At 28.8% G+C, this 15,488-nt stretch overlaps 1 protein-coding gene across 1 annotated transcript in view; it reads right to left on the bottom strand.

Moving 5' to 3' along the window:
* LOC108747747 (putative inorganic phosphate cotransporter) overlaps positions 1-12,348 on the bottom strand; it is a 40,729-nt gene extending 28,381 nt beyond the window's left edge. The window contains exon 1 of the mRNA XM_018485447.1: positions 11,805-12,348. Within this exon, the coding sequence (XP_018340949.1) occupies positions 11,805-12,087 (283 nt within the window). The 5' untranslated portion in view covers positions 12,088-12,348. The remainder of the gene's footprint in view (positions 1-11,804) is intronic.
* Positions 12,349-15,488: the final 3,140 nt, after the last annotated feature.

The following is a 15,488-nucleotide window of genomic DNA, read 5'->3' as shown; positions in this document are numbered from 1 at the left end:
AATCTTTATATCTCAATCCACAAAAAATTTGAAATTATAACAAGATAAATTTCCATTAAATTTCCTTAATAATTAATTTTTTTATGAAATAGTAAAACCTTTATTAACGGAAATTACACTTCACTTCGACTAAAGATATTACTTATATTTTCTTCCATTGTAATCTTAAATTCCATTTCTTAAAATGTAATCTAAACTGACTTAGGGCCATCGCACAAAAAAACTTATAAGTAAAACGTAAGCAGTAAGCAAATTAGCTAATCACATTAGGGACATTAAGAAGATTTTACCTCTGCGCGGGCGTAAAAGAATCGAAAATTTTTTTTCCTTATTTTGATTCCTATACGTGTGTAGGGCGTAAAAGAATCCCTGTAAAAGAATTTTTTTTAATTTGCAATATTAATGGAACCATGAGTTCAAATATATAATCATAAAACAGTAGTCAATTCGACATGTTGGTTTCCTTACTACTTACGTCTTGTTGCTTAAGTGGCTTTGTGTGCCATGGCCCTTGTCATCACAAAAAATAGACAAACCACAAAGTTTAGAAGTGTAATTAGATATAGCGAGTACTGCGAAACAGCACAGAATTTCGACAGGCGCTTTCTACTTTCATTTTTTGTAGCTTCGATAGTGTTAGATGCGACTTAAATTTTGACACATATAACTTCCTAGGAATTATCAGGATTACTGAATTAATTTTTATACAGAACTAAAAACTGTACTGTCAACGTACATCTCTTTTCTACTTCCTTTTTCAAATCTAATTATGAGGTCGATGAATGATCTCGTAAAATGCTCTCGTATCTAATTTTATTGTATTCGTGAATGATTTTTTACGAGAAATTGTGAACTCTATTGCGTCTATTTGTCGACGATACCGCGTATTGTTTTGTTCGCATCTAAATGACTTTATAATATTTTATTAAAAATAAGCACGTTATCGAATAGCCGATCAATTACATGCTGCATAGTAAAATTATTATGAATGACTAACAGTAAGACCGGTTAAAAATATCATCATGCTGTATTGTAAAATTTATATTTTATATGTTTATCACTATAACTTGACACACACATTTATTCTACTTATTCTACGATTACCATATATATATATAATTTTCAGAGTAAATCTAAGAAAAGATTATCTCCGTGTAGAAATTTGAGTTTTCACAAAGAATACTTATACAAATTGATTATTAAATTTAAAGATTAAAAGGAAAACAAAAATATAAAAATGATAAAAGATAATGAAAATAAAGACAATGAATGTAACATGAAAACTTAAAATATATCAGAACCGCTACTTTTTCTTATAATGTTCATTTATTTATTTATTGATGTCATAGTAAAACTCCCCAAGTCTTGAGAAGCTGTGAAGTTAATCATTTAACTGATTGTCTCATTTGTAATTTCTAGTCTGATAAGGGTTGATAAGCTAGTGAGTATTCAAAGAATGTTACAATGATATAGTTTTTTATCAAAGCTTTTCAAGTTATCTTTGAAGAGTTTTTCGTATTGCACAAAATCGCGCAATATTGCTGTTTTATCGCACATGTCGCAACAAGTCACAAATCCGTTTTGTCTTGATAAAACATTGCTTTAAAATCGGGATACAATAGCTATCAATGGAGACCAATTTCATCTTTTTCAATAAGATTAAATCGTCATATAATTCTTGCATAATTGCACAATAAAATTTAAAAAATAGTTTCAAAAATATTGTCTTTTCGATAATATTTGATTGTTTTCAATTATAATATTTTATGATATACAAAACTTAATATAAAACTAACAGTTTTTGGAAAATGAATTAATTGAAAAAAAATAATCTTTATTTAGAATGATAAACTCGAGAATCAGTTAAGGAAAATTTATCAATTCGATATTCAAATAAGATTTGCTTTAATAATACTTTGGATTAAAAGATTTACTTTATATTTATTTTTTTCTTTCTTTTTTGTGAACAAAATGATATCAAGTTTTTTCTACTATAATTAATCATTAAAAGTCAAACGTTATTATATTATATACATATATTTTTTTAATGTATATATGATACGAATAAAACATTTACGACACAAAAATTTATCTTGATAAAGGCAACTCTTCAGGAAAATTAACTTGAGAAATACAATAATTATAAACCACAAATACACAATTTAAAATTCCATATCTATTAATAGTCAGTATTAGATACAATCAATCATAATAGCCGATTACTCATCAGATTGAGAATAACCAAGCGTATTGCATCCCGAATACAATGCGATGGAAAAACACAAAGTTATGCATAGGTCGAATCGATCGATACTGCATCAGCTAAAGAAAAAAAAATTCCTTACACATGCATTACGTCAATATTGCGTGTATTACTATGAAAAAAAAAAAAAATACTAGTCATGTATAATTCATTTTGAAGTATTTAAGATTATGTGCTCTTTGATACAAATTAAAATACAGTAATTCTCTCGGCTATCTAATGATTTCAATCATTGTATTGTAAAAGTAATTTGAGATAATTTGCAGAAAGGAAAAGGAAAACAGAGTATTAATCAATCATTTTTAAATATTATAATGTAAAACCTTTTTCATTCTACACGAGAGAGAGGATAAAGAAAGAAAAGGAGGGAGAGAGAGAGAGAGAGAGAGAGAGAGAGAGAGAGAGAGAGAGAGAGAGATAATTTTCTTCATTAATTTTTTGCGTTGATATGATCTCTTGAACGTGTTTCGTAACTTTACAACAATTTGCATTAATAATTATCGCGCGAGTTATTTTCCGTGAGTACTTTGCGGTGAAACTCGACTCATTTTAATGTGTGGAAATTTTGAAAAATGACAAAATGTTTTCTTCTTGGAAGATTAAACGCTAGTTACCGACGGAATCACGACATTGTTCAACGATATGAGATACAAATCTTTCCAGCGACTCGTCCAAAATTCGAATTATCGGTTAAAAATTAAAGAATCTCCTACATCCGATTTTTAAACTCATGCATTATTCACTGCAAGTACTGAAAGACTATAATGCATATTATGTATATTAGATTTGCGGAACTCGCAGCGAATAACGCAGTGACTAACTGCAATCTAGACATTGCAATCTAGACATTGTGGTTGATTCGCAATTAGCGTAAACCGCAAACAAGATGTTTAAGAAAGTAATTTTAATTTAATATTTCTAAAGTTTAAACAACATTAAATTTTAAGAAAATATGATTCTAAGCACGTGATGTGTTAAAATTCTGCCATCATCTTTGCGACAATAGTTAGTTTTCAAAAGTCCGGACAAAGAAAATATAATTTAAAAATAGTACGATTGTTTTTTTTATATATATATAAAATATAGCATAACTGTACACGTTTCAAATTTCTATAAATAAGTCATTGATATGTCGTATATTTACTCTATTTCGCGCTATAATACTTTTGAAACACAAAAAGAGTAGCAGAGCAACTAATTCAACGTAAAAATTGCCATCGAGATCAATCTCGACTGTTGTCGAGATCAGACTCGCCTCGGCGACTGTTCACGTGTGCGCCATTAATTATAATTAATTATGTAAGTTGTAAGCCATAGCATTTGCGTTGAAATAGTATAAACAAGATGATTATGACATCGTTTATTACAAGCTCGTTACAAGTGTAATTAATGCGCGAGAAGTAAACACGAACTCTCGACACCTTTTCTGTCATTAATTATTGTTTGATATTAGACCATGACTCGTATGTCAAGTATATCATTTTGATCATTGTGTCGAAGTTCGAAATTAGAAATAATCGTAATTGTAATTAAAACGTTATATGCAGAGATAATTTTTAACTTATATCGCGCAAATAATTATCATTTACATCTTAATTTGTGATTTTGGTCTATTTAAAAATAGTAAAAATATAATTACATTTTAATTTTTATTTAATCCATAATCGATTATAAATGTTTTCCTTTATTTCTAACAAGTTTATGGTCAGATATAAATTTTGTTACTAGTCAAATTATGATACATATATCTTCAATATATATATCTAAATAACTTTCATTATATATTTATTAAAATAATTTTTTATTTCGACTTAATTTTTATTTCTCGAAAATTTAAATATTATACTTGCTAGAGTAATAGTCTGTTTCAGCATATGTCGTTTGACAGTGTACTGTATCTGACAATCGATATAATGATCCGGTCGATTAATTGTTGCACGCAAGGTAGACCATCTATAATAACGAAAGAACGCTACATAGAATAGTAAACAGAGTATTTATTATTCCAGGCAGGTCTACAGGGTGTATCTGAAATAACTAATCAGTGCTATTTCTAATACAAAACTGAGTCGGAAAGTCTTCTATCATTTTGTAATTTTCGCAATAGTTAACAAGACATTAATTTATAAACATTGCGGAATAAACAGATGAAATCGATGTATAAGACAATTTTAAGATATCTTTCAGTGTTCTTTGTGAAATATTTTAAAGATGTTTCTTAAAGAACTCTTAAAGATATCTTAAAGTTGTCTTACACGTCAATTTTAGACATTTTGCTTATTGGATATCTAAAAAAAATTTTTGCCAAAATTGCAAAATGAAGGACTTTTCGATTCAGTTTTTTATTAGAAATAGCATATATGATTAGGGCGTTATTTCAGATACACTCTGTATGGCAGATAATACTGTAATATAATCAGATCAGCTGATGTATATTTAACGATTAAAGATGCATTATACAATAATTTGCAGAAATTGATAAGTATAGCGATAATTATCTTCGTACTTATAAAATCCGATAAGAAAATTTTTATAAATAATTATTCGTGAAATATATCATATAATGATCATATATTTTAGTGAATATTTTTATGCATATTAGAATTTTTTTTTACTTAAAGTTGATCGCACAAATCTCGATTCTATTTAATTAAACCACTTGAATTTCCATTTTTAATTAGTCTCATTGATACGTAACAGTAACAAAGTCAATACATTAATACATTATTTATGATATAACATAAACAAAAATAATCGATGCGATCGATTTGATGCAAACATTACTATATTTTCATTATTATTCTGTAATTAATATTTCATTCATTGTAAAATTTATTTGTATTTGCATTTTAATAATCATAAATGCAGGCTATGAATAAATATATGACTTTAATTAAATATTTTATATGTAGGTATATATTCAATTATTTTAATTTATTCATATAAATAAAATCTTTTCCAGTTAAATTTTTTAACTAAAATTAACTAAAGTTGTTAAATAATATAACAATCTTTTCTCTGATTACATGTGTAATTAATATACTAATTAATAATCTATTAATTTATAATTATTAATTAAATACATTAAAAGATTGCGTTCAAGATTCGCGCACGTGCAATATAAATGCAGTTAAAGAAACAAGACACAACTATTCTGACGCAACTTGATTTTTGATTGTTTAATATAAATAAGACTGATTATAATAAAACTGATAATAAATAAGAAGATGTAGATAATAATTATGTTATATATTACAAAAATTTGTACACTTGTTTGTATGTAAAAACTATAAAATATATTGTAATTTTTCATCAATATAAAAATATATTTACACAATTAGAAATAAAAGTACTAATTTTTGTAAAAACGCACAATTTTATATATTTGCACTATAAATTGTGTAAATATATTATTTATGTAATTTTATAAACTTTTCTTACAGTATATTGAATATATATGTATCTGCTTTGTTTATAGTGAAAATACTAGAGTTGTATTACTGTTTTAATATGTAAAGGATAGTCGTATTTAAGAGAAATTTCGCAGACATAAAACAAATTCTGCAATAATTGATATATAAACATATCTTGATAAATATATGTAATTTAAAAGCATTCATTAAAGCGTGCAACTCAAATAACGAATTTTATTATCATCTAACACAATTTCTTGTAATTTTTAATCTGATAAATGCAACGAAATTGAGATAGAATTTACTTAAAAATTTACGATTTGATAATATTATTAAGATATTGATCTTTACAATGATGATAATAATGTACTTTATAGACATATAGGATTGTCATTAGTCAAATAGAATTCTGAAAAAAAGATTTCACTAAAAATAAAACCGTGCTGAATCAAATAAATTTTCAAATTTCAAAAAATGAAACACATAAAAGTATATAGAAATAATCGCAAAATAAATCCAAAAATAGATTATTCTAACGGTGTAGGAAATACGCTGAGAGAATTGAAACTATATTTTTTGCCAGAATGACTACAATTAAATACAATAAAATCTTTATTCATAGATAGAGATAAATGATTGCATATATTAACATTTCTATTTATTCTCAAGGTTATGAAGGTAAAAAGAAACATCGAGTTACGCTGAATGGCAACGAATTACGTGATATACGAAATATTTGGAATCTAAAACTGAAGACAGTCGATAATGAATAATGATGTTTAAAATATTTGACTATCATCATATCGCTAAAGAGAGTGATCACACTTTAGCAAGAGTTGTACAAAAACCTACAAGAAGTGGTTTGATAATGGACTTATTAATTTTTAAATCTCACAATTTGATTGACTACTAAAATTGTATATTTCTTGCTGTAATTTATATGTTATAAAATGTCATCGATGTCAGTATCTTTACCGGAATTTAATATCTGTTTCTAAGGTATTTTTCTTAATTATCTGAGCAATTAGCAAACACAAGGAAGACATCAGCGTAAACATTAATCTTGTGAAGACTTATCTAATAGTAAATAAGTATGTATGTATAGAAGAGTGACAATAAGAGTGAAATAATTGCTACGATACTATTATATAATAACTCAATGGTGACACAAGCGATTTAATTCGTAATCTACGTTAGATAGGGAGTCTTCCGCAAGCTACAGATATATGACTGATGAGCCATTTGCTTGATTATTGAATACGATAACGATTTTGAGTCCTTCACGAGATTCACATGATGTACTTGCAATGACAATGACTGATTCATCATTAAAGAAATTATTGCACATCGATGACGTTATACAAAGTTTTTCGAATCATATCTCTTCAAATAATTGTAATCTTTACGTATTAGTATTACGTTGCAATTTATTCAGTATGATTCAAATTTGCGGAATTAAAAAAAAGATAAATAGAATATTTTTATTTAAAAAATTAAAATATGAAATATCTTATTATTTGTGCAATAATTGCTTGTTAAATTAATGTGTCTTGGTTATTAAAAATTCTTTTTTCTTTTTTCAAAAAACAAAGAGCAATATTTTTAATTGATATTTGGACTCATTTCCTTTTACTTTGCAATTGTCTGATTTTAACAAAAATTAAGGAATAAATGAGTGATGTACTTATTTTTACAAAAATTAATCTTATCTTTACTTACCGATAATTCTTTTGCACCTGTTACTTAAATTATACATATAAGTAACAAGCTAGGCGTAAGTCGAGCATGTTGAATCGCTCGGTTAATTGATTTCAAAAACATTACTGTATGTAATGCACATATTTAATGTCTGCTCGATGTTAAAATTCAGAAGAATTGCCTGGAAAGCGCAATCAACTTAACTTACAATGAATTAACGGTTGCCGCTTTTTTCAACTTTCCAATTCCGATAGCTGTTCTACTTATTTCCAATCGAAAAGAATTTGTGTGAAAGCGACTATTCACGGTATAATGCCGGTTAACGCTTCATTTTTTCCTTATGAGAGTACATTTGCAAAGGAATAAAAATAGCGAAAGCGTTAATAAGCCGATTCGGATCTTGGATTAAAAATATAACTAAGAATATAAAAGAAAGGTGGAGATACAGTCTGTTATAAGAAATCTGATCTGATAAATTAATTGATTATCAGTGATAATCAATTAAAATCGGTAAAAAATATCTTTTTTCAACTTAATATCTTAAATCTTTCAATAACCAGTTCATTATTAAAATATCGTCCTATATTAGATAAGATCAATTACGATATACTGATAACAATCGTTCGAAAGGAATACGTAAATGAGTATTCTTGGGACCTTGTTAATCGTTGCGACATGGAGAGAAAAGATATCCGGAATTGTTTTTAGTATAAAAACGAAGAAAAAGAAGAAATAATCACAGGTTTTAAAAGGTTACGAGAATGTCAGCGTGACAGTTCAGTGGACCGCGGAAAGTATAAAAAATAGAAAACAGAAGTTTCAATTTCGTGAGTATATGAATCTCGCCATTTGAATGTATATTTAATATTATTTAACATTATTCATATTTCAATTACAATTTTTCTGTAAAATCACAGCAAGACATTGTCACGACAATATTGTCCATCGACCGTCACGGACCTGTCACTTCTCTATTCTTCTTACCGGAAAACACACAAGGTTGAACTAATCAAGAACATATTTTATTATTAAACTCATTGTTTCTCATAAATAAAATGAAACATTTCATGACCACAAATTGCGCTTAATTAAAGATAACGTATAAATCAGTAAAATCCATAAATCTATTTAAAAAAATCATTTAGAATTCTAAAAGGATAATTATTTACATAAACATAAGTACTTCAATATAATTTCGTAATAAATTCGTTTAAAAACATTTTCTTTAACAAAATAAAACTACAATAAGTATTTAGAATTGAAACAAACGTTGTTGATAATGTGCGATCTCTCGCGCAATGTTTTGGTTTGTATATGTATGTAAGTACCTATGTTATTTACATCAAAATTTATTTCGTCTGGTTTTGCGATTCATTCGAAACTGCGACGAAATGCCTTGAAAAAACCGCAAAACAAAATTAAAGTTGCATAATGAAATTATTTTACATTTTTACTGAAAGCCATGAATAGCGAGAGAAGTTACGTAGCGAAGGCGGGCTAATTAGAATCTCCAGTGAGTAATTATCTGACGGTACAGTTTACTTAACATTACGTAAAACTGCCGGTGAATGCTTCAAATCGTCATTTCAGACAATGCTATTAGGTGCAGGAATGCCAATGAAATCACGTGATCTCATTACTTCCGAGTCGTGTGTCAGATACGCGCGAATGCATCAAACAAACTGCCAGTAGGTGATCGATCGACTTACGTAAAAGTATCGATGTAATGAACCGTTTGTTTCGCAAATGTGAAATGCAAAGTCTTATACAATACCAGCAATTAATAATTATGAATAATTACTCAGCATTAAAATCCATCTGTAAAACCTGTCGCATTAAGAAAATATATATGCTTGCATTTTAATTTTTCATCAAATACATATAAAATCTAAGTTTTTTTAAATTCGCTGATTTTTATCTTAATTCGATAGGAAAAATTTAGATTACAGTAATCGATTTTTGCTTCAATAAATTAAATAACTTAGACGTATCTTTCGAATAACTGGTTATTAAATAATCTGACAATTAACACAAAATAAAATATAAACAAGTTAAAGGCTACTTAAGACAATGTTTATAAATTTTAATTATTTAATCAACTCTTAGAAGAAATTTGGAACACTGTGTCAATTATTTGATAAAAATCAACATTATTCGATAATATTTATGAGATATAATCAATATTAAGTAATTTGAGTTATCTCAAATTACTACAAGACAAAATTAAAAAAAATCTTATAAATAGATAAGTTTTATTAAATCACGTCTAAAATCAGTTCGAATCATATTTTTAATTCTGGGAGTACTTCTAACCTCGTCTCATGTGTCATCGTGTCTTTATATTGACTGTAAATTAAAAAATTGTAAGCAATTTAATACTTAATATATCATATTGTGATTCGTCAGTTGTAATAAACGAATAATCAGTATTGAATTGTGTAAATATACGCGATTGTTACACAAAATTGACAATATAGTGCAATTCCATGAAATTCGCGACTGTTCACACTGTGAAACTTGTAAAATTATTCAAATTTAAATAAAGTTATTTAATATATAACTCGCTAATTAACCATTCCAACATTGTCGCTAACATTGACCTTGCATTCGAAAGTGAAAGTAGCGTTTTAGCGTTTCTGCAAACTATGTGTAACAGATCAACGGGTAGTGAAAAGATTCAATTCTATTCCGTTGAAAGTAACAATGAAGAAATACGATCGCCTGAAGTAGCAGCCATAAATCTCTCGCTGTATTTTATACTATTACTTAGATTACTATCTGAAATAATTATTTATATTTTATAAATATATGTACACATGTATAAACATATTATATATATGAATATACATATTTTTTACGCTAAATTAAAAATGTATATATGTACATATATATTTTTTTATTATTAATTTAATTATTAAATATAATCTCAATATAATTCCTTCATCATGCTTTTTTTTCTTTTACAATAAAATAATTTTTTCCCAAGTTATCAACATTCTCTCTCTCTCTCTCTCTCTCTCTCTCTCTCTTTCTCTCTCTCTCTCTCTCTGTCATTTTCTCTAGTTTTTCCTATAAGATAATTTAAAAAAAAGAACAAGTCATGTTTTGGTGTAAAATAATTGCATTACGTTATATGAAATATTTTAATTTTGCATGTACTATTAAAATAGCTTATGTCTACTGTACCTACAAATTCATAGATCAAAATTTTTTATTTAATTTATTTTTTAAATAACAGATGAAACTTTATCATGCTAATAGTTCAGTTTCTATCATATAACTTCTTTTCGACGCATCAAAAATCAAGTCACATCTCTGTATTACACAATACCTTCTATCTAAGGAGATTTCAAAATGCTCGGAGAGCTACACTGTCAAATTCATAATTATACTTAATTTGAGTTATTTTTAATCATTTCTAAATCGCTATTATTCCTACGCAATGTTACTTTAACTAAAATAAGGAATTAAACAATTTAACTCAAAAAAATGTAATAAATTTGACTTAAATTTTAGTTTATCGTTTACTAATAGCGAATTCGACTGGACACACTCAGTGCGCACTGGTGCATGTTAAAGCCGTTGTAAACGAAATAACGGAAAGATATGTTTGTATGTAAACATAAAAAACGATAAATCCTGAAATTATCAATTTTATTGTACTATTAGCTAAAAAATATATTTTATGATTCAAAATATTTGCACTTCACTTTTATATTCAAATTAAATCAATGTACCGCTTTAATATGCTCCAGTGCGCACTAGTGCTTCCAATGAATTCGCCATAAGTTCATACGTAGCAGTACGAGCACTGTTTACTTTAAAATCAACTACAGAAATGAATTGATTTACATTTTGACATGAAAGTTAAAATTAACATAATGTTATTCAACTCAAAAGATTGAGTACATTGCTCTTTTGATATTTAAGCGTATTTACATTTTTCTTACATAAATAATAACTCGTATTCAAAACGTATTTTTATCAATCAACGTGCGCTTTTATTTTTTAAATGTTATAATATTTATATATATTACAATATAATAAAATATATGATAAATATGCGCTAATATCGTAATAAGGCACGTTCTGAATATGGGCCAATATGTAGAATTTACATTTATTATAAGATTAATCGGTAATCTTATTTAAATCTGACAATTTCAACAAGTTCAAATTTTCATACTTCAAACACGCACAAAAAAGTCCTGATATTTATTTATGATAGAAACACAACAAACAAAATAATAAAATATATTTCGTGCGTTCAAATTCAAGTCGAAGATCGAACCTGTTAAAAGTAACTTATTTATACATATTTAACTATTTACACTTAAGATTACATGTATATTTGAAAAGCCATTTAGAAATCGCACCGCATCTCTGGTGTGCGGGAATAATTCATGATCATAAAATGCCTGCTTATTTACCTTTAGGAGCGGAAATTTCCACATCGAAGGTCTCGGGTTTCTTCATCTCAGATTTCTTTCGATCTGGGGTCATCGCGTTCTCGACCATATTACCACCTACGTCAAAGAATCGATCGATGAAGGAGGTTCGCCGGCGCTTTAAGAGTGTTTTAACGAAGAAAGCCTCTGCCTGGAAAGTCGCCGTCAGCCCTGTTCCGCGTGTAACACGCAGTGCGACGGTCACTCTGACACTGTTACAAACACGGCCAAACTCGCGACACTTAGAGGCGAACACCTCGCGCATGTCGGCCAATTAGACCACGCCGTGGGAGCCCCACCGGCGCGGCTCCCGACTCCTCTCCCACGCGCGGTCCGCTTTTTCCTGAATCGCACCTGTGCGCCTATCAGCGAATCGTAAGTAAAAAGGCAGAGCGAAATGGTTAAAGTCCTTAAGAACGATACTCTGCGCACGTGAAAGATAGAATTGTCTAAATATAAACCGTCTTAACGATACAATGGAATATCTCGAAAGGATCAGATTCCAAAGCAATGCGTGATACGATGTGAGGCAAGTGCACGGTGTGCACAGTAAATATGTACAGAGCGTCTTAACACTACCGCTATTTTCTTTATTCGTGAATCTTTGTGTAAGTTGCGAAGTTAAGCTGTTTTCTCGCTTCGTATCTTGTAAAAGCACCTTTCATTTACAAATCAAAGTTTTTTTATCATTTAGATCCTTTATCATTTACACTCCTCCTTAATGTTTCGACACAACCTTAAGTTACTTCTTTCTTAACAAAATTATTGAAGAAATCTTTGCAAGTTTTAAATCTTTTACATTTATTTATCACCGTGCAGGACTTGAATTTTACAAAAAAAAAGTCAGATAACTCTATCGATTTTACATAAAGTCGTTTATATGTCTTTCGCTATCGAGCTACGGAATAATCTTTTATTACAATTACGAAATGTCCTCAAATTGTATTAAAATTAATTTCGATAAATACCTGCTTTGTAATTGTAATATTTAATGGTATATAAACTTGTGTGAATGCACGTTATTTGACACTACCATTTGTTAGCTACTATTTATTTTTATTTTCTTCCTTCTTTTTATTTTTTGTATATAAACATTTATCTTTTTTCTCTTTATTTATAGTACATGTACGTATTTGCATTTTAACAATATTTGTTAACGTTGTATTAGTTTTACACTTAAGAGGATTGTATTCCAGAACGCCTAATAAATAGCGAGTCATTTATTCATTCTCTCTCTCTCTCTCTCTCTCTCTCTCTCTCTCTCTTCCACTTATTATTATTATTATATTTTTTATTCACTAAAGTTAATTAACTCACCATTAATTCATTTAATACCAATAACTCAAAGATATTTATATTTAAGACATGTAGTACAAGAAAATTAATGACTAATTAATGATAAGTTATAAACTATTAAAATGCTAATCAAATCTTTTAAAATACTAGTCATACGTGTAATACAGAAAAACAGCTACTAGAAGAATTTGTGGGCAGCGAAACAAACAAATTTTCTAATTTTAAACAGTTATCTGATATGATAATCAACAGATCAATATATATGCAAGATAAGTTATTTAAATTTGAAAAAAGAACGGTATTAGCTGTTTCTCAATGTCAACGATGCGCATCGCCAAATCCACTCATATATAGTGCCAAGGCCAACCAGTACGTAAAAGAATTCCCCTCGTAACTATTTATTCTGAGAAAAAAAATAACTATTACAATATTCCATAGATCTTTTACGTTTTTTTAAATAAATTATTTTCAATGTGAAAAACTACGGAATGATTGCTTTTTCTCAAAATTGCAATATTAGATACGATCTAAATTATCGATTTCGTGATACCAGATATAATTAATTTTGCGCTATTCGATGTAGTCTAAAAATTGATCGTTACTAATTATGTCAGAAATAATAAATATAATATAAATATAATATAAATATAAATTTATTGACATATAGAAATAAGAAGCTGACATATAACTGTAATTCCTGCCGCGATCCTGTTAAATGGACCAATAGCGAATGTATTTCAGGAATGTGTTTCAGGAATGTGTCGACTCTAAACAAATCGAGACAGTTATGCCGATATTTATTACAAATAATTAATAATAGAAACTTATCAGACAATGTTTCAGATAGATCGATACGATTGATATAGATACGGCTCAATAGTCGGATTAATCCAACTCTATATATACTCTATTATATCATATTATCTTTGATATGAAAATTAATTTTGTTCTATAATAATATATTTGTGAGTCAATCGAATAAAATGAAGAAATATTACAGGAGGCAATTTATTAAAATTATATTATCGATTACGTGTCTTTCTCTCAGAAGTGTACAGCGAAACGTAGGTGAGTGCGTTATGGAAAATCACCGGTTCACATAATTCTTCCGCGGAAAGTCGATGACTGCGTGCGCAAGTTCGCTAAGCCTCCGAGCAGAAATTCCACGGCGGACGTCTCTTAACGAGAACTACTTCTCCACACCGGAATCGTAACTCATTCCCGGCACGAAGACTCGTTCACGAGGTAATGACTCTCGCGATGTTGTCGGAGTCTGTTATTTGCGGCATGTCACCGTCATCGTCATCATCATCATCATCGGTGGGCTTCTGTGAGTGACCCACAGACCCCATCACTGTGGCCTCATTCGCGGGTCGACAAACTGGCACGTCGACCAAGTCGTTGCCAGTAGCAAGTTATACCAGTCCTGTCCGTCCCTTCCACTTCCGTCAATCTCGCTGGTTCTTAACATAGTCACCAATTTAAATGACGCAGGCGATAAAGAGATTGAATACATTGCGCGTGGCGCATCCGCGATAAAGACAGCATATACATTCTGCAATGAAACGGCTAGCTAATTATGTAATAGCTGCATGGTCGCGTTTTTCATTCTGCATTCTTCAAACATTAAATTACTTGTCTAACGTTTACAATGTATGGCGAATTTATTTATCTAGACTTTATAAAGTTCAGCGAGAATGTAATATCGTAAATGTGGAAATCGTAACGTTGCTATTTATCGAAATATTTTGTACCCCATAATTGTCCATTTAGATATTTCAAAAAAAAAAAAAAAAAATTGTGCGCGCGCCGAAAAAAATTTACTAAACCTTGACAATATTTCGTTGAATAGTATTAGATAAACACTTACTTGCAGTAAATATTTACTCAATAAAAAAATAATTCAATCAAATTAATGGTTTTTATATCAAATAAATACATTTACATTTGATAAATATTTATTTAGAACTATTCAAACAAATATTTTTTGAAATTTAATATATTTTTTTAGTATGAGTATGAGTGTATGTAATTAGTATCAGTATAACTTGATAAAATACACAAAGTCGTATCATTTGTGAGTTTATTCGTGTATCACAATATTATTGAAAATATGTCGCGTTATACATCTTATTTTTGTTAACATTACGATTGTTTCGTGATCGAATAAACTCACAAACGGTGCGATGCGACTTTATTTTATCAAGTTATACTGATACCAATTACGTACACCTACGACGGTCCCGGTTTACGGAAACTTTAATCGCGCCATAAAAAAGTTTCCGCGGCGAAAGCGTGCTCGTAATTTTACCAGGTCGCATTTCGAGTGACGAGAAAGTGTAGCATCGCAACGTGTTTCCGTCCTTTTCC

This window comes from Trachymyrmex septentrionalis, unplaced genomic scaffold (assembly GCF_001594115.1).
Source record: "Trachymyrmex septentrionalis isolate Tsep2-gDNA-1 unplaced genomic scaffold, Tsep1.0 scaffold20, whole genome shotgun sequence".
NCBI classification, from domain to species: Eukaryota; Metazoa; Arthropoda; class Insecta; order Hymenoptera; family Formicidae; genus Trachymyrmex; species Trachymyrmex septentrionalis.
The sequence above is the reverse complement of the archived record's forward strand: the minus strand, read 5'-3'. Positions and strand labels throughout refer to the sequence as shown.